General features: G+C 37.7%; 2 protein-coding genes across 3 annotated transcripts in view; both read right to left on the reverse strand.

The window, feature by feature from the left end:
* Positions 1 to 11,520, reverse strand: part of LOC105327358 (cubilin) — a 45,025-nt gene extending 33,505 nt beyond the window's left edge. The window contains exons 1-12 of one of the 2 annotated variants that reach the window (XM_011427782.4): positions 11,360 to 11,520; positions 10,328 to 10,457; positions 8,150 to 8,200; positions 7,757 to 7,882; positions 7,068 to 7,193; positions 6,479 to 6,541; positions 5,955 to 5,993; positions 5,728 to 5,829; positions 5,535 to 5,638; positions 5,169 to 5,298; positions 4,539 to 4,707; positions 3,966 to 4,097 (exon numbers count right to left, since the gene is read on the reverse strand). In XM_011427782.4, the coding sequence (XP_011426084.3) occupies positions 3,966 to 4,097; positions 4,539 to 4,707; positions 5,169 to 5,298; positions 5,535 to 5,638; positions 5,728 to 5,829; positions 5,955 to 5,993; positions 6,479 to 6,541; positions 7,068 to 7,193; positions 7,757 to 7,882; positions 8,150 to 8,200; positions 10,328 to 10,457; positions 11,360 to 11,466 (1,279 nt within the window). In that variant the 5' untranslated portion in view covers positions 11,467 to 11,520. Of the gene's footprint in view, positions 1 to 3,965; positions 4,098 to 4,538; positions 4,708 to 5,168; positions 5,299 to 5,534; positions 5,639 to 5,727; positions 5,830 to 5,954; positions 5,994 to 6,478; positions 6,542 to 6,603; positions 6,658 to 7,067; positions 7,194 to 7,756; positions 7,883 to 8,149; positions 8,201 to 10,327; positions 10,458 to 11,359 lie in introns of both variants that reach the window. The other variant, XM_020066838.3, reaches the window with a different exon arrangement.
* A 728-nt stretch (positions 11,521 to 12,248) lies between these two features.
* LOC105327360 (uncharacterized) lies at positions 12,249 to 17,743 on the reverse strand. Its single transcript, XM_011427784.4, has 10 exons — positions 17,548 to 17,743; positions 16,803 to 17,000; positions 16,201 to 16,313; positions 14,972 to 15,098; positions 14,519 to 14,647; positions 14,163 to 14,342; positions 13,944 to 14,078; positions 13,527 to 13,733; positions 13,310 to 13,394; positions 12,249 to 13,033 (listed from the first exon to the last, which is right to left on the reverse strand). The coding sequence occupies exons 1-10, from the start codon at positions 17,612 to 17,614 to the stop codon at positions 12,532 to 12,534; spliced, it is 1,743 nt and encodes a 580-aa protein (XP_011426086.3). The 5' UTR covers positions 17,615 to 17,743; the 3' UTR covers positions 12,249 to 12,531.
* Positions 17,744 to 17,818: the final 75 nt, after the last annotated feature.

The following is a 17,818-nucleotide window of genomic DNA, read 5'->3' on the forward strand; positions in this document are numbered from 1 at the left end:
CACTAAACAACAGGTACTGACAAGCAATCATATTCAACCACCACCAGGTTTCCAACAACTGCAGCCACAACAAGTTTCACAAACACCCAGTCAGTTTCTTCAATGCACACAACAGCAGACTGTACAATACAATCAACAGGTTAACATGCAACCATTGGGAATACAACCTACACAGCAGGTTAACTCTCAACCAATAACAACACAAGATCAGCTCACACAACAGATACATGCTCCAACATTGCTAACTCAGAATCAGCAGACACAAGAGATTTACACTCAAACACTGCAGACCCAAATCAACATGCAACAGCCACAACAACATAATTCTCAGACACAACTTGATCAGATTATCTCTCCACCACAGCATTACACAATGCAGCAAAGCAGGCCAAGTGTATACCATGTTGGTCAAGTACATCAACAAACTCAAATGCAAGATGTACCATGCCAAAATACAGGTGTGGCACCAGCTCTGATGCAGGATCTGATCCCAGGCCTAACAGATCAAGTCAGTCCGACTCTGTTACATGGCAGTAACATACCTCCCCCTGGAGCAGGTCTGACAGTTACGGGTAGCATTCAGTACCAAGTCCATCCGGCAAAGTTGCAAGGTGGTTACGTACCACTAATGGCTTCAGCCAGTACTGAATCTATTCCTGGAAATGTGGAGAAGATTTCCAAGATGCAGATGACTTGCTACAATTCTGAGTCGGTCCAGACAGTGGGCGCTTTAAAACCGCTAACTGTTGAGGTATCTGACCAGGGTTCTTCTTCATTGTCTGGCAATATCCTTTTAACAGCTAAAGCAAGTGTTTGTTCTGACCATGCACGGAACACACAACCCCATGGATCTAAGCAAACACTCATGTTATTGCAGCAGTGCCAACAACCACATTTGCAAGGTGTACTTGCGCCACTCCTAGCACTTCAGTTGCCTCCTGAACAATACATGGCACAACCTCAACATCAGCCAATCATGTCGCTCTTACCACACCAACAGTTTGTAGAATGTTCACAAGAGCAGCAGATGACACTGACCACTATCGAGCAGCAACCTGCAACAATGCTTCCAAAGCAACACTTGTCAACCCTGCAATAATCCCCAGATCACGCTAACACAAAAGTGGTAACATACACAATGGTTGTGGTGAAGATGATAGGCAAGATGTTTGGAATGAACATGAAATGTCAGATCTTGCTGGGGCACTGACTGATGGAAGAGAGCAGCCAGAGGTGTTTGATACACATGAACAAGACACTTTGCTGCGGACAGTCAAGAGACACTATGTTGAGGTCTATCAACGGCTGTCCACCCTGAAGAATCATGTCGACTCTTTGGTCACAGACATGCAGACCATCACAAAGGGAATGGAAGCAATTGATCTGGAGCAGAATCATCTGAAATATGACTGCTAGTGAGAAATAACTGTAAATTTGTTAATAACTTATCATGATTCATTAAGCAGAATGTTACATGTATCAAGACATTTGCAGCTGCTGATAAATTTATGTTATTGACAAACCAGTATGAACAACAATTAAATCCTACACAGTTGTAAGAGTAACTTAAATATGTAGATCTGACAATCATTATGTTTTAGTAAACATTGTTTCCAAGCCAGTTTTCCCATTAGCTAGATACTTGGCAGTTATGTTAGTTATGTAGTACAGTATTTGCTAGTAGCTTTCCTAGGTTAGTATAAACAAAATACTGGTACAATATGCATTTGTTTCAATATGTAAGATACACATCATGTTCTGAACAAGTCAGTAGAATGTTATATGCTTGTCATTTGCACTACTGAAGTTCAATATGCTTAGATTATCATAGTACCTGTATGTTATTTATGTACCTTGTATTTCAGTCGATGAAGAAGTTCCAAGATCAGGGTCACGTCAAATTTATAGTTTATTATTACCAATAACAGTATACTTAGTCAATATGTGTCATGTAACTTTTTATAGTTAATATATTCCCCGTCCATGTTTTCATATTTTTGGTTGTTTATATTTTGATACAGTGTGTAGTTGAAAGAAGCATTCCTTTTCATGTAAAACTAGTTTGTTTTGTTATTTATTATACAAAAAATAATTTGTTAGTCAAGAAAGGGTGATTGTCATAATTAGATTTAATCTATTTTGTGCTTTGAATAATTGATATTTGATAGCTCTCCGTTACTGTTAAGTTAGTTAATCTACCGGTATATATAGGAAACATCAGCTACTGCTTCAACATCCTCAAAGGTTTGTATAGACATACATACAAACAATTCCGGAATCTGACCTAATGCAACAGAAGACCATTTCCAAGTTACAGAATGGTCAGCTAGATCAACAGGACTTTTCCGAAGTTCATGACGGAGCAGAATGTTCTGCAGATCATGAGACGGCGGACTAAGAATGTTGCATCTTAAACTCAGCTGTAGATTTTACCATATGGATCAGAGCCTTTTTCCACATAGGCCCACATTCGTTCTTGTTTATCCTGGTATATACCTACCTTCACTTCACCAGAATAAAGCTGCATTTGGACGATAATTTGTTGGTATATAATTGTACATACCGTACTAGTATTTGTTGGTGGAATCTGATCACTCCATTACATAGAGGCCTTACCTTGCCCAGCATTGTCTGTACCCTAACTGTGAAAGGAGGGGAGGATAACGTTCAGCACCAGCACATCCTCAAGATATTTAGAAATAAACAGCACATCCTCAAGATATTTAGAAATATACGTCCCGTTTACTTAATTGACGAGACTGCATGCGATGAGCCAACTCCAGTACTCAAAATTCATATCTTTGATATTAAATAGGTGCCTTAGGACGCTGATGTCCACAGTGCCATCACATTGTTAATAACAGTAATGTTCCTGCTAAATTTAGGGCTAGATATTGTTCTGCCCAATTCAAGTAGGATTTGTACTTAATCTCGTTGTATTTTCATATGGTAGTTTTCTTTAATACCTCCTCCAAAACTCGTTTAGAGAAATGTTAGCATATTTTTCAGTATATTGTATTGTCAACCTTTTTAAAAAAGAGATTACCTACTGTAGTATATATATACCTTCATCTTTTTATTATAAAACGGGGAGGAGTGTAGTGTAAACGCATTGTATTATTGTATGTGTATTGTTATGCATGACCTCTGACCCTGGTCCACCCCAACCTTACCTGGTCCAACCTACTGGAGCTCCAGTTCTGATCCTGCCGTATACCGCACCACACCTGTTACCCTGTTTTTCCTTATATATTTTTACCATTGTCTGTTGTCTGCCGCATATTGTCAGGTAAGACACCAGATATTTGAACTATATGTTTTGTAGTTTCTCGGCTACACAACAATATAATGAATTGTTGAAACAGGTATTAACATCAGTCTTCAGTTTATTATCCATCAACTGGGCTGCGTTCAAGATCATAGCTGCTAGCCTAGCCGCTAGGTCGTGTAGATATCGAGGTCTATTGAACGGACCGCTAGGTCTCAGATTTGAAGTTGGAAATATTCAACTAAAGACTTAATGCATTGATATAATTTGTTAATTTCAAGCGGAAATATATATGTTAAGATTCATTATAACTTAAAGGATGAATAAAATATCATTATAGAAATATATTTCGTGTTTGTTACAAGTGGTAACTAAGGTGGCCATCTTGAATTCGATGCTTAGCATAAAATATTTAGGCTACGAATATCTACCTAGCGGCTAAGCTAGCTTACCGTTCAACAACGTAGCCGCTACATAGCCCTACCTAGCCGCTACGATCTTGAACGCAGCCCTGAAAACAGAGAGGGTGAATGAAATTTTATGGACGGGTCTTTGAAGTGAAACAGTTTACACTCTATTATGAACAACACTCAGCTTTCATAAGAATTTACGAGAAATACGCAGTGGATGTAAATTTGTACATGTAATTGCAAGCCATTAGGTGAGTTGATTTTAGTTATTGGAATGTTCCACTTACCGGGTGGACAGGGTCCACAGGTTCGTGATCCCCTCGTATTGGTACAGTCCACTCTCGGATTAACAGAACAACCGCCATTGTTTATTTCACATTCGTTGATATCGACACAGGAAAATCCATTACCAGAATAACCTGGGCAATAGAGTGCATTCAATAACATGTAAAGTCAGATTTACTACATGTTAGTATTTGTCCTTAGTTTGACAAAAAGTTCAATAAAGGCCAATACTTGTATTACAGTATATTTGTATACAGTTTATTCATCATCCACGGAGGTTAACGTAACTCGTCTTTTCGTTTTACATTGAATATAACTGTTACACTTTTAGATCAAAACAACACTTAAAATTTCATTCAAAATTTAAGAAGATCGTCTATCCCTGATCCAGCGATTCAATGCAATCATTATGTCGCTGAGGCAATGCCTATAACATGACATCTATCATAACTTCATCTTAAGTTCATTGGACTTTAAAACCTAAAACTATCTGCCTGATTTTATTCGGTACTTTCTGTATTTTCAGTTCAAGTACAAACCTTCATTCATAATTTCGTATCAACACCTGGTCTTACCTGCTGGACACTGGCCACAGGTGAATGACCCCGGCAGGTTGATACACGGGACGCTGGGGTCAGCAGAACAGCGAGGGCCGGGCTCCGAGCATTCGTCACGGTCCACTACACACATGGGACTGGAACCACTGGTCGTCCAGCCGTCCTCACAGATACACGTGTACTTGGGCTACAACAATCAAACACACGTCAAAAAATTTCCTTTAGAATTCTTTTGGAATCTTTTTCTCACATTCTTTTATTTCGTATTATTTTTTACCTTTACAGTCTCACAAAAAAAGTTAGATACATGTATTAGGTTGCTCGATGACTGATGGTTGAAAACAGAGTAGAAAAATGGTTAGTTGTGGATCAAGGTGACGTGAGTCGACTGTATTGTTAATGATAAACATGTACTAGTGCTTTTAGGAGCCATGATTTAAAATATAGAAAAGGCACAGTGATACACATGGTCACAGTTTACACGACTTCAAGAATTAATGACAAACATCAAACAGACATCAAACAGAGAGGTCTCCTGATATTAGAGACAAAGACATCACACCATAATCAGATCAAAATTGTGAAAGAAATTAAGATAACGAGTCGCTATGGTGTTTTTCTGTATCTGTGCGTGGTTGTGTCCCTTACCTGTCCCGGCGTGACGCGGTCTGAGTTGACGCACGTGCCGTGTCCACAGAGTTCCTGGTGTGACGCCTGGCTGCAATCGTCGTGACGCTCGGAGCACCTGATCCCGTACCAGTTAGCCGCGCACTGACACCTGTAAAGTAACATAATGCCTTGTGACCAATATTCCAACCCATACCAGTTAGCCGTACTCTAACATCTATACAGTAATACTGTGACATGTAATTACTGTGGCACCCGAAAGAGTTTACCTCATATACTATAGTGCAGTGCAATGACATCTTGAAATACAATTTCATTATGACAGGTAAGTGTCATGACATCAAAGTATTTTACATATGCATTTTCTCTGCATACACGGCGACTCACGTGAAGCTCCCCGGGGTGTTGACGCACGTGGCCCCATTCTGACAGCCCAGGTCAGTGCCCGCGTACTCACTGCACTCATTGACGTCCACGTCACAGAATGCGCCCTGTAAAATACGGTCAAGTATGGGACAGTTAAAGGGTAACTTATTGTTAACACCGCATCCCCGCCATCCACATATGCCCCCGCACATACCTTCCACGCCGGGGGACACTGGCAGAAGAATCCGTTGTACCTGTCCACGCACGAGCCTCCGTTCCTACACGGGTTCGAGTTGCATTCGTTCTGTGTCAGCAGCTAAAGGTAAGAAGTGCAGGTGCGCGGATATTTCAGTAAGTTCAGTCATTGTAATTTTATGATCATTAACGTTTTTAAAATTTAATTATTTAATGAAGATACCATTTGCAAATACTTGATCTCACCTGTTGTAGAGACTGTACGTTTTCTTCCAAATCGGAAACCTTGTACCAAAAATTCAAATCATTAAGTTCAATGTACATAGGGATGAAAGCTATAAATTAATACATATGACCGCTATTTATAATTTCAAATTACAAATTATACCACTGTATACTTAAGTGTATTTTGTGACAGGGTATCATTATTCATGCAATAGACTCGGACAGAACATGCACGTGACTTTTTTTACATCTGGTTATATGCCCAATTTATTAATCATTAGGGTAAATTCAAATATGGAATAAACAATTCTTGAAAAGTTTCATGCATATTTTCAGGCAGAGGATCAAATTTTTCAATGCACGTTAAAACCTATTTTGCCATAGGTGAAAATCCACTTTATGTGATCGGGTATTTTTTTCATATATTAAGGATGTTGCAGGTATCATTTCACACGCAAGACAAATTTTCTGCCAGAGATTTTTATACTGCATCCGTGCGACAAGACAAAACATGATCGTGCACGTGCACGGCGTGCAATTGTTACCCTATTCCTGACTCTTCGTATAGCTCTATTTTGATTCCGATTGCGTCTGTTACTCGTTCTATCCTTAAAAAGGAAGCGCTAATGTTAGTAATTGTAAAAGTAATAGTAAAAAGAGATTTACTCACTCTCCTTTGAACGTCAGAGTTCCCATTAGAGATCTGACCTTGTAAGTTTGATACCTGTGTAAAAACAGTTTGGTATATCAACACTCAATGAGGAACACATATCATTCATTAATTTTAATCATAATTAATAACACGTGTATATCAATTTTATTACATGGATCAGTTTTGCAGACATTTTATATTGATGTAAAATAATATTATTCATGAAGGACTGCATATTCGAATAGGGGAAGATACCTATTTTACATACTGTAAGGTTGCTTTTTGTCCAACCTATAACACTTAAATTCAAGAAGAAAATTCGACATTCGTGCATCTTTCTGCTATATAGTATGATGATTAATTTGGACTCAAATGAAGTATTGAAAATTGGGTGAATGTAAATTGCCAGTGTTTTTACGAATGAAAAAAAAAACTTCACTGTTTGATTATATAACATATACAATATTGACTCAAACACTTACATTATTTTCTAATGTGGTTAACCTTGACCTGATATCATTCAAGGTCGTTTGAAGGTCGCCCGATGAAGTTATGGAATTCAGGCGCTGTTCTATCTGCGTCAGTCTTACAAGCAAGTTACTGGGCACCTAATCAAACCACAACAAACAGAAACAAACGTATTGGTTAAGTTTCACAGGCCCTATATTTTGTTTAAAAAATGAATTAATTTGAGACAATTTCCCTTAATTGTCATAATCAATGCTTGTAAATAAGACTAATAGACATATACCTACCATTTTACAGCTATCTATGACCAACTATGTGTAAACTTTTTGCCTCTATACGATACTTTTTATAAGTGTTTGATAATAATTTTATTAGTTATTAACATTGTCAAAATAAGTTGTATTAAACATAGTTTGATTAAACTGAATTAACAAGATGCCTAGTTATCACAGTTCTATCCATGGACATCGTTAAACTTTGTTAATTTTAATATTTCGATAATCACAATTGATAACATATGGTAAAGTAACATGCAGCACATGCAACCCCTCAATTTTTTCCATTCAGATCGTATATATTAAAAAAACTCATCAAACTCTTCTCTGTTTAAAGGTAGAAGTATACTTTAAAATAGCCACGATCACTGAGCCTCGTTAATATTGATATTTTACGTAATACGTGGTTGTGAAGGAGACGCCCTTACATTGATCTCCAGGGTGTTGACACGGTTGCTAAGCGTGGTCAGCTGGTTCTGGACCTCCCCCGTCGGCTGCAGGTTATTGAGGCGCTGTTCTACATTGGCCACCCTCGTCTCCAGGTTACTGGGCGCCTACACACAGACACACAGACAATTGAATATACATGTGGATTTTAATTTCTATTGTCCCCTATCTTGAATTGGGGATGACGTCCCAGATCATAACAACATACACCATTCATCACTAAATTTTCTTTACACAAGTATGTATGTTTAAATAATCTTTTCCACAATTGCGGTAATGCTATTAAAATTGTATTTCACTGTAGTATTTTACTTTTATTGTAAGTTGATTGCATCGTTAATTAATGTCACCGTCGGCCGGCGACACCTACTTACCACGGTGGGTGACGTCTTCATGTGGTCTATGTCCGCTTTGTTGCTCCTGACCTAAACATAAAAAAGCATCGCCATTATCATCGTCATCATCAGAATATTGTCTCAAAACATTTTTTTTCGGGTAAGGGGTAAGTGATAGGATGACCTGTATCAACTTAACGGAGGCACATCACAATCTCGTCTAAGAATCCCGCTATTGATGAAGTCGATCTTTGATGATCTTGAGCTTTCTTTGAATACCCCTGGTGATATATCATTTTTTGTTTGCACTTATAACGATGGGTATGATATATATTTTGTTATTTCAATGGAAATAATTTTGGAATGTTTTGTATTTAAAAAGCTGTCATAAAGGGTCTTATCAATAAAAAGAGGATTAATACAAGGAATAAGAACCGCTCATGGTATACATATTGTAGGCTACGTATATAAGTTTTATCAAACTCCCAATACATCGGGGATATAAACTCGATGAATAAAAGTCATAGACTATATGATTTTTGTTCATCATCATTTTGTTCAACAAAAATCATATCTTTAGTCTATCAGCTCAAATCATGGGAAACCAAAGATATATTTGATAAATATCTTTAACTAAATTGTATTTTTATTGCTTAATTTGTATGAATAAAAATTATGAAAGAGCTTGCGTAAAGAATTTGGCCTAAATGTTACGACATATTTACACATGCGCAGTAAGTGCGCATTGTTGGGCACCTGTTGCCATCTGTGATAGGTAACGATAAGTCACGGCGCGCGGTATAATGAATTCATAAAGCCCAGTAATGACCCGGCCATTGTCAGTACCAGTCGCCGGGTCGCTCCCCGTAAACACCGACCCTCCGTATGTAAATGACCACATCAAGGGGGCCAACAGCCAAGCGTTATTACCCCCCGATAAAACGCTGATAAGGAGACGCTCCACTTTCCCACGTATCCTTTGCAAAAAGTGTTCATAATTTATCATTATTCATTTAATAAGGAGAGTACTCGAATACATATATCATGTTACTAAATAGATGCACAGAATGTACGAGTTTCGTAACTCTTCCTCCCCCTATGTCATTAATACCAATCTTTAATTATAACAGAATAACCGCTCGATGTTTCCATTCATGTAGACATATACCCCAACTCTTTTATCTCCAACCCCATCCCGCCCGTTCAAAACACATGTGTCGGTGGTATCAAAAGTTTGTTCATAACATCATTACGCTTCTGTTGGACCCCCAAGCACTTTGCCCCCCGCCCCCTTTCCTTCCCCAATTTGTCCTGTTCATTAACACTAAAAAAGCAGGCAATTTGTTGGATGCCTTCTGTTTATGTCGACACATTCCATTTCTCTACTACCTCTATTACATTTTCTTTCCATGTTCTCTTGTTTTGTTTCTAAATATTGGACATAATTCTTGCTGTATGAGAAATTGACATAGCTCCCTTCACTCATCTTTAAAATCTTCTCTATCTTCCATCCCACCCACCCCCGGTTCTTTAAAACCAACATAAATAATTTTGGCATTTTCGCCGTCTATCGCTGACAAACCTGCTCTCCCACTCACACATTACCGCTTTCTTCTTAGCTTTAGCATTTATCAAGCTGGCTAACGGTGGGGCAATATTGCTGACCATGTGAACATATCCTGCTCCCGTCTAACGCTTTTAACACTATGCCCCACTTAAATTTGGTTAATTGATATTTTCCCGTATCGAGCTGGTTAGTTGTTGGACATTCTCGCCTTCTATGTAGATATACCCCTCTTCCTTCTATATCATATGATTCCCTTCCATATGTGTTGACCCCCCCCCCCCCCCCCCCCCACCTTTTTTTTCTTGTTTAATAAAGTAAGATGGCTAGCCGCTGGTCATTCTCGCCGACTATGTTGATATCTATCGCTCTTTACTGTCCCAATTTCTACACACTTTTCGCCGTTTATGTTGACATGAAACATTCTGTATCCCCCCCCCCCCCCCACACACACACACTCCTTTTAGTTCTTTATACTTACCAAGCTGACTAACTGTCACCGTCTATATTGACAAAGCCCCCCCCCCCCACTTCCCTTAGTTCTTTATACTTACCAACGTGGCTAACTGTTGGGCATTCTCGCCGTCTATGTTTACATATCCCCCACCTCCCACACACACACACACACACTTCCCTTAGTTCTTTATACTTACCAAGGTGGCTAACTGTTGGACATTTTCGCCGTCTATGTTTACATATCCCCCGCCCGTGGATCTGAACGTGATGTTGTGGTTAGTGCCCGTCTGAAAAATCAGGTGTCCGTTCATCGTCATCATCCGGGGTCTGAAGTAGAGGGTATGTACACAATATCATATAGGACAGACATAATTAAGTTGTTTAAAAAGTATTTTGCCGAAGTATATAATAATGCCGTTTTAAAGTTAAAAGACGCACCGGTTTTAAATTATACACATTATTATGTATGAGTAAATCATTTGTCCTTTGAACTTTTTCGAACGTTAAGAAAACGAATAGGGTTTGTTCCTTTTGTAATTTTATTGTTATTAAGAATAAAATACTGTGGAATCATTAAATTTCGTGGTGGCTTAATTTTCGTGGAATTCATGGGTATCTCTTTTCCACGAATTAACATCGTCCAAAAATGAATAAATTAGTGTATTAAAGTATAATTTCCTTTTGTAAATATAAGGCAATACTCGAAATTACTTCTCCGCGAACCTGTAGAATTTAAGCAATCCACGAAAATTGGCCCCACGAATTTTAATGATTCCTTACTACATTCCAGGATCATACTATACTTTATAAAAAAAAAACCGATGATATATAAATTTGCACGCTTTTTCATATCATAAAACATGTCGAATTTTTCTAAGTTTTACCAAAAACAGTTGTAAATTTATTTCATGATTCAATTTTTGTTTCCTTGGACCCCTTCATCAGCTACGAAATGTAATTTGAATAAACACGTGGATTTTTGCTTAAAATTTAAATAATTTTTGATGTTTATTTGAAAATGTCGCTCCCAATCATTTGTGAAAAGTATGCGATATAAACTATTATAAACTTTAGGCTTGAATCAGGGTTTTTTTTAACAAGTTCACAATCTTTCTTTTTTTAATTCAACATTCTCACTTCATGATAAAGTTCTCAAAGAGTCTTTGTTATCGGATTTAAGCATAAGAAAATTTTCCAAATAATAAAAAAAAACTAAAATCCAAACTTACTGTTCCGGCGATATTTGTCTTCGTTGTCTGACATTTTGTTCGGTTATTGTAAATAAATACACAAAAAATAAATACAGAATTATTGTCATGGCGCGAGCGGCCCCCATAGCTCTGAAGTCGCTTCCTCTCTCTGTCGACTGGGGAATATTTATACAATAACTTGGAATAATCTAATCATAAAATATGCTAATTGTACTCCACTTCAAGGCCTAAGTATCACTGATACAGATTGTTTTATAATATACCCATTACACAAGTCGGCACAGAGCGCTACACTGCGATTTCTTTATGAGAGTGAATTTATAATGAGTCAACAATATGCGTCTTCGTCTTATTGAAACGGGTAGTTTGTTTACTTTCACTAATTCAAAAACAATAAAACATGGGTGTATATTAAAACCTGCTACTACATTGTTTTACATTCTGTTGATTTTATGATATCATTTTATTGGTATATTTGATGAAGGTGGTTGAATTGTATACTTGTAAGTAAGTATTCCGGTTTCTAACATACATGTAATTCTACACTTGCTAGATATGAGTTCTAAAAATCGCCAGTTGCGTTCATATCTCTATAAATGCAATTGCTCCCATCAAAATTTGAAAAAAAAAGTTTTTATTGGAAGGAATTAATAAACAACATTTTCGAGCGTTCATGACATGATAAACTGCAGTAGCTCCGCTGATGTCTTAACGTTAGCTCATCATGGACTATGCTATAGCAAAGCATTTGCAGTTCATACGCAGTCACGTGTTTTATACATCATAATCAATATACGTATTTTACGACCAAGTATATTAAATTTAAATGAATTGATTGTGTATTCATGTTTCGCAACCCCTTTAGTGTTTATTCAAAGATGTTTGCTATAAACCAACATGTACAACATTATATGCCTGGGGATAGCATACAGTATCGATTGCCAGTGTGCCTGTAGCAGAGTCATACATGCAAGTAAGGATAAGTGTAAATGTATTTCACTATATAGTAGTTGATCACTCTTGATATCTTGGGTGAAAAGATCTGAACATGAAACATCACCAGAGTGTTTATAAGTGATACTCATAAATCGGGTCTATATATTTAATGCAATTTCATCATAACAAAAGGCACCAATAGTATATAGTAAAAAATAAAGCATTTTGATTCCTTTTTCACTCTTCTGCACTCTCTACCATTCACTATAGACGTATCGGAATGGCGGTTTTCTCGTTAACTTTGGCTGCCGGGGCAAACTTCGAACGTTGGAGTCAATGTCTGCGCAAATAACGCTCCGGTTGCTAAACTGGCTTTCTCTGTTAGATTTGGATTGGACTGTTTGTTTTTTCTTTGTAAGAGGTCTAATCTCGTCAGTCCCGTTCTCGCTGCTGACATCACTTCTGACGTCACTGTGGTTTGTTATATACTGTTGAGGCTCAATGGATTTTGCTTTGGAACGACCATCTTTTAAACTGTCGTACTTCAATTCTGTGGAAGAGACACTCATGTTGCTGTTGTCTTTCGGAAACGCCTGTATCGGCTCTGATGAGGCGATTTCTGTGACGTAAATTTCTGGAACAACTACGTCTTGTTCCTGCTTAGATCTGGGCGGTGACGTATCGTCTAAATGAACGTCATTTCCGTAGGAACGAATTATAAACTGGTTTCCATATTTCTTTCCGTAATGTTCTTTTCTAAAACAAATATCATTTTCATATTAGAATATAGTTATACAGTTACTTATGCATATGGATAACCAGAAATCTGCTCATTTATTGTTTTCTATAAACAGGTCCAATCCATCTAAACTGTAGGTCAAGTATCTGGCATTTTGGTAGCAATGGTTACTATCTCAACCATAAAGTAACCTTGGTACAGGAAAGGGACATATACTTCATTGTTTGAAATTTTTTGCCAAAAATCGAAAAATTTCAGAGACTGTGTAATAAAACTAATACTTATAGTGGTACCTTCGTCTTTTGGCGACTATGGTGGCGGCACAGATGATGATGACCAGCAACAAAACGGCCCCCGCAACCATACCCACGATAAACACTGCAACAACAACACATGTGACGTCACATACTAGTAGTGCGCTATCAAAACATTGGGGGGCATATGAAAAGCTTTCATTCCAAACCTACATGGGTGTGACAGGGACTGTGAAGTACCTATTGATAAACCTACGTTTATCCTTAAAGTCATCTTTTTCGTCCTTGACCTGGTTGTTGACGTAATAGGTTGAGGAGGGGGCGGCTCCCGAATCAGTGGTTTGTGGGCGTGGTCCCGGCGTGGTTTTTGTAGTTACAGAAGTAGTGGTGGCGGCGGTGGTGATGCTAGTTGTGGTTGGTGCCCATTGAACTCTACATCGCGCCTCTCCAAACAACGAGGAACCTTCAAGGACATTTGCTTGTAACGTTTCACCTTACACATATATCTCACAATAAAATTTTGTTAGAATCCAATTTTTTATATGTGTGTGTGAGCAATGGATTTTTTATAAATATTAAGAAAAAATGTCTATCAAAAGTCGCATGAGGCATGCCGTAATTTTCAATGACCCTGACTGACGTTATGTGTTTGACAATTACAACAGAGTCTCACCTATTTCACAAATGAAGGGCAGTCTCTCGCTGTAGCAGGTATCGGGGCTGATTGTGACGGTACCCGCCTGGTTCAATAGGGACCCTCTCCGAAGTGAAAAACAGTACAGCAGGGCGTCTCTGTAACCCCCACTTCCTATCAACAAAAGAATAAGTCGTATTTGGAATAATAACGACATAGATACACTTTAATAAATGTAGTTTAGTCATTGGATCTTACCTCTGTCCAAGTTGTTGATGACACTTCGGAACACCCCGGACCAGTATGTTTGAGGCCACGTCATGATTCTGTTCCTGCAGAATTCTTGGGAATTTTCTTGGTTAGCTAGGAAGCCTTGTTTGGTGCACAGTCCGTTGCTGACGTCCCAAGGGGTCTTGGTATCAGTCATGTATCCATAGCCTAGCAACAAAAATAACACATTCAGAGGGGCGTTTGTATAACTCAAATCATTTTACCATATATCTTTTATAAAATAGATTGTCTTATCATATATTTTAAATGTTAATCGTGTGAGAACGATTTTAAGTACAACCTACGTTTGTTATAGCTCATAAAGGTTAAAAAGTAATAATTACCACATGCTCCATGGAGATCAGTTGTACATGGTCGTGACGAAAACGAGACTCCGGACGGGAGACAATCCAGTTGTGAACAGAGACACATCTCCTGCTGCGGACATTGAGCGTTGTCGGGGGTGATAGAGGCTATAGGCATAACAAGAGCAATGTTCATTATACAGTAAGAATACAACAATATTTGGTGTAGTTATTAAAACGAAATGAAACGTCAAAAAATTGAATTCTTTCTCTAAAGTTGCGTATTTTCTTGTGTATCAAATACCAATATTAGAGCTTTTTTCTCTATAAACATTTGTTCTATTAGAATTTCTTGAATTTCTATTTAAATTTACTCTTACCATGTAGTGGTGAAGTGAATAAATGACTTAATGGCGTACAAATTATTTTTAAAGAACTTTGAGCGAATATGTGGTATCTAGAAGAATAATAAACATTTTCGACAATGTGTACCTTTTCTGTACACGCTGATGACGTCAGTGCCTCCGCAGTCTTCAGCCTCGTTCCCAGGACACTTTAGGTTGCATGGCAGACTAGCCTGGTTGCTTGGAGACGAATCGATGCAGAAACACGTGTTGTTCTGTAACATTTAGTACAATGTTCTTTGTATATGTATATCAAAACTATAAAAATAATGTCAATGCAATTTAATCGATACTTGTAAAACGACTGCTGAAAACTTTAACGCTGTATTTTAGATTTGTTCATGTAGCCTTTCTACAGAGGTTGCAAAATCCTTACAATCCCAGATCAGAGCAGCAAAAGCATCCGTTTATTTAACATGTATTCACCGAAAATTGTTCTATAGTCTGTCCCAAGATATTTATGCAGCACATTTGGACGTTTTTTAACAAAAATACACATACCTGTGAAAGAAGTGCAATTAAAATAGTTCAAAGGGATAATTTCCAAATAAATTTCATTAACACATTATCATCTTTCACTCGAAAAATTTCACAGGAACAAAAACATATTCCTTACGGATATTTATAATGGGAATGTTTACTTCTTTTCTCCATTCGGAATACACTCGGAATACATCGCGCAATTTTTCAACTTTATCATCCGGGCTTGCTGCAATACAAAATCTCCGTAGACATCACATTTTTTAGCAGTGTATTGAAACCTGATTAGCTAACAGGGGCGTTTTGACTGAGAAATCTTGGAATTTTTTTTATACTTTTGAATGAACATCGTTTGAATTCTGAGGTATTTGTAAATATCAAGCAATTAAGCAAAATCTGAATTCGAGATATATTGGGACAGACTTATAAACGTTTGTTTGCTTTACAATTGTTTTGATATCTTTTAATTTTTCTTTGGGGCACTTGCATTAATTAATCTATGAACACAACTAGGCTTGGAAACACAAGGTTGTAGATGCTTAAGAAATCTTAAATATAAAGTACACTTTTTTAAGAATGATAATAATTCTGTGTGTTGGTTTTATTGATTGTTGTCTTTTTAGTTGTTTCCCGCGTATCAACTACAGGTGATGTCCCCGGGACAGGTATATCAGATCCACAGATACAGCCACTGACATAAACTCAGCGCCCGCGGTGTAAGGTCGTCTGCTGTCCACATCTGTGTAGTGTTGACTTTTTCTCCCTCTATCTTTGCCTTTTCTTACAATTAGTACCCACTGACATACTTGTTTTGTTTTAGCTTTAATTAGCTCTCACCTTTAGACCGACATAGGCCGAGCCCTGACACATCTCATAACACACGGAAGCCTCGTTCCGGTCGCTGTTGTCATAGGTAACGTTCGACTGGACCGCGGAATCCTCGAAACAGCCTGGAGGAAAAACGGGTATAAATACAGCTACTGTTAATGACACTACCTGACAATCTAATATCGATTATCCAAACCGCTTAACCAAAAACAAAAGGTCTATAATTCAAATTTTATAACAACTTATTTTCATTTTCGGAGGGAACCGGTTATATAGCTTATTATAAGCCTATTACGTTTTGGGATATAGAGTATATCTACAAATTCTTTACAGAGGAAAACAGAATAGTCAATGAATCATTAAATCTGATAACCAGACACTTCTCTGAAATCTCAATATGTGATCAATGACCGACGTTTAGTGAGTCATACATTCATGAAATATAATTATCAACCAAAAAACACCATCCTTCCTTTTTTTCTCCATGCACACCCATAGTTCGGTCATATAGATAAAAGATAATTATTTAAAAAGCACGCAACCATAAAGATTTTCTAAACCCCCCCCCCCCCCCCCTCCATTATGATATCACCAACAGTTGCTGCACTTACCAGTGATTTCGAACCAGGCCGATAGCGTGCGGTGCTCCCCCACCCAGAACCTCTGGGCGGGGTCGATCTCCCCACAGTTCTCTATGATGTTTCTATTGAGGGTGGTGCTTCGCATCAGTTTCCCGCCTAAATTCCTGCAGACGTTCCGCGCTTCCACCCATGTCTTCTGCTCCTCAAAGTACAGTAGCTCTTTCATTCCTGGAGGGGAAAAATCGCTAAACCTTTGTGGTACATGGACGTGCACGTGGTAAAGGTCAAACTAGTTTTACTCTACATTTTTTTTTCATATTAATAGCTTCTGCGGCAGAAATCTAAACATCTAAGTATTCTAACTATTACTTCGATAAATATTTTCTTTTTATTTGATCGGGATTTTATTAATATATTATTATTTGGGTTTTTTTTCCATTTTCCCAAATGTATGATGGTTATGTAAAATATAATAAAATGAAATTCGGAAAAACTTTTTATCAAGTTTTAAAAAAGATGCAGGGATATTTCAGTTACTTAAGTGGCGAAAATTTTCTTCACATTTATTAACTTTTACAATAAAGAGTGACTATCTGAAATCACAGACACGTGTCCTAATATATTTTCTCATTATAAGAAAATTCCTTTCCCAATTGTTGCACGATTAATTGGTTGATTTTCGTTATTATAAGAAAATTACGTATATAACGTCATCTGCCTGCCCGTGTCTTATTTAACCTATTATATCATAAATTCCTATTTTAAATAAACTTACCATTTGAACAAGCAAAATAAAATCCATTCAAAATACAGAAACAAAATAAAATCACAGCCACTTCCATGCCGAGTGTGTATTGTTCCAGAGTTAACAAAATGAACAGTTGCCTGCCTCAGTGTTGGCCGTTGGGCCCGAGGGGTGGACTGTGTCTTATCAGGGGCGGGAGATAGGGATCAGATACACTCACTGATATACTGATCAGGGGTATATATAAAAAGACCGCGGCCACGCAGAAATCCCAAGCATTCCATCAGACGTGTTATTCACA

The sequence above is a fragment of the Magallana gigas genome, chromosome 5 (assembly GCF_963853765.1).
Source record: "Magallana gigas chromosome 5, xbMagGiga1.1, whole genome shotgun sequence".
Taxonomy (NCBI): Eukaryota; Metazoa; Mollusca; class Bivalvia; order Ostreida; family Ostreidae; genus Magallana; species Magallana gigas.

Coding starts and splice junctions, on each gene's coding strand:
- LOC105327360 (XM_011427784.4), bottom strand. CDS start 17,614: ATGGAAGTGGCTGTGATTTTATTTTGTTTCTGTATTTTGAATGGATTT. Junction 14,648..14,971: donor CATCAGCGTGTACAGAAAAG/GTACACATTGTC, acceptor TTATGCCTATAG/CCTCTATCACCCCCGACAAC. Junction 14,079..14,162: donor CATCAACAACTTGGACAGAG/GTAAGATCCAAT, acceptor TTTTGTTGATAG/GAAGTGGGGGTTACAGAGAC.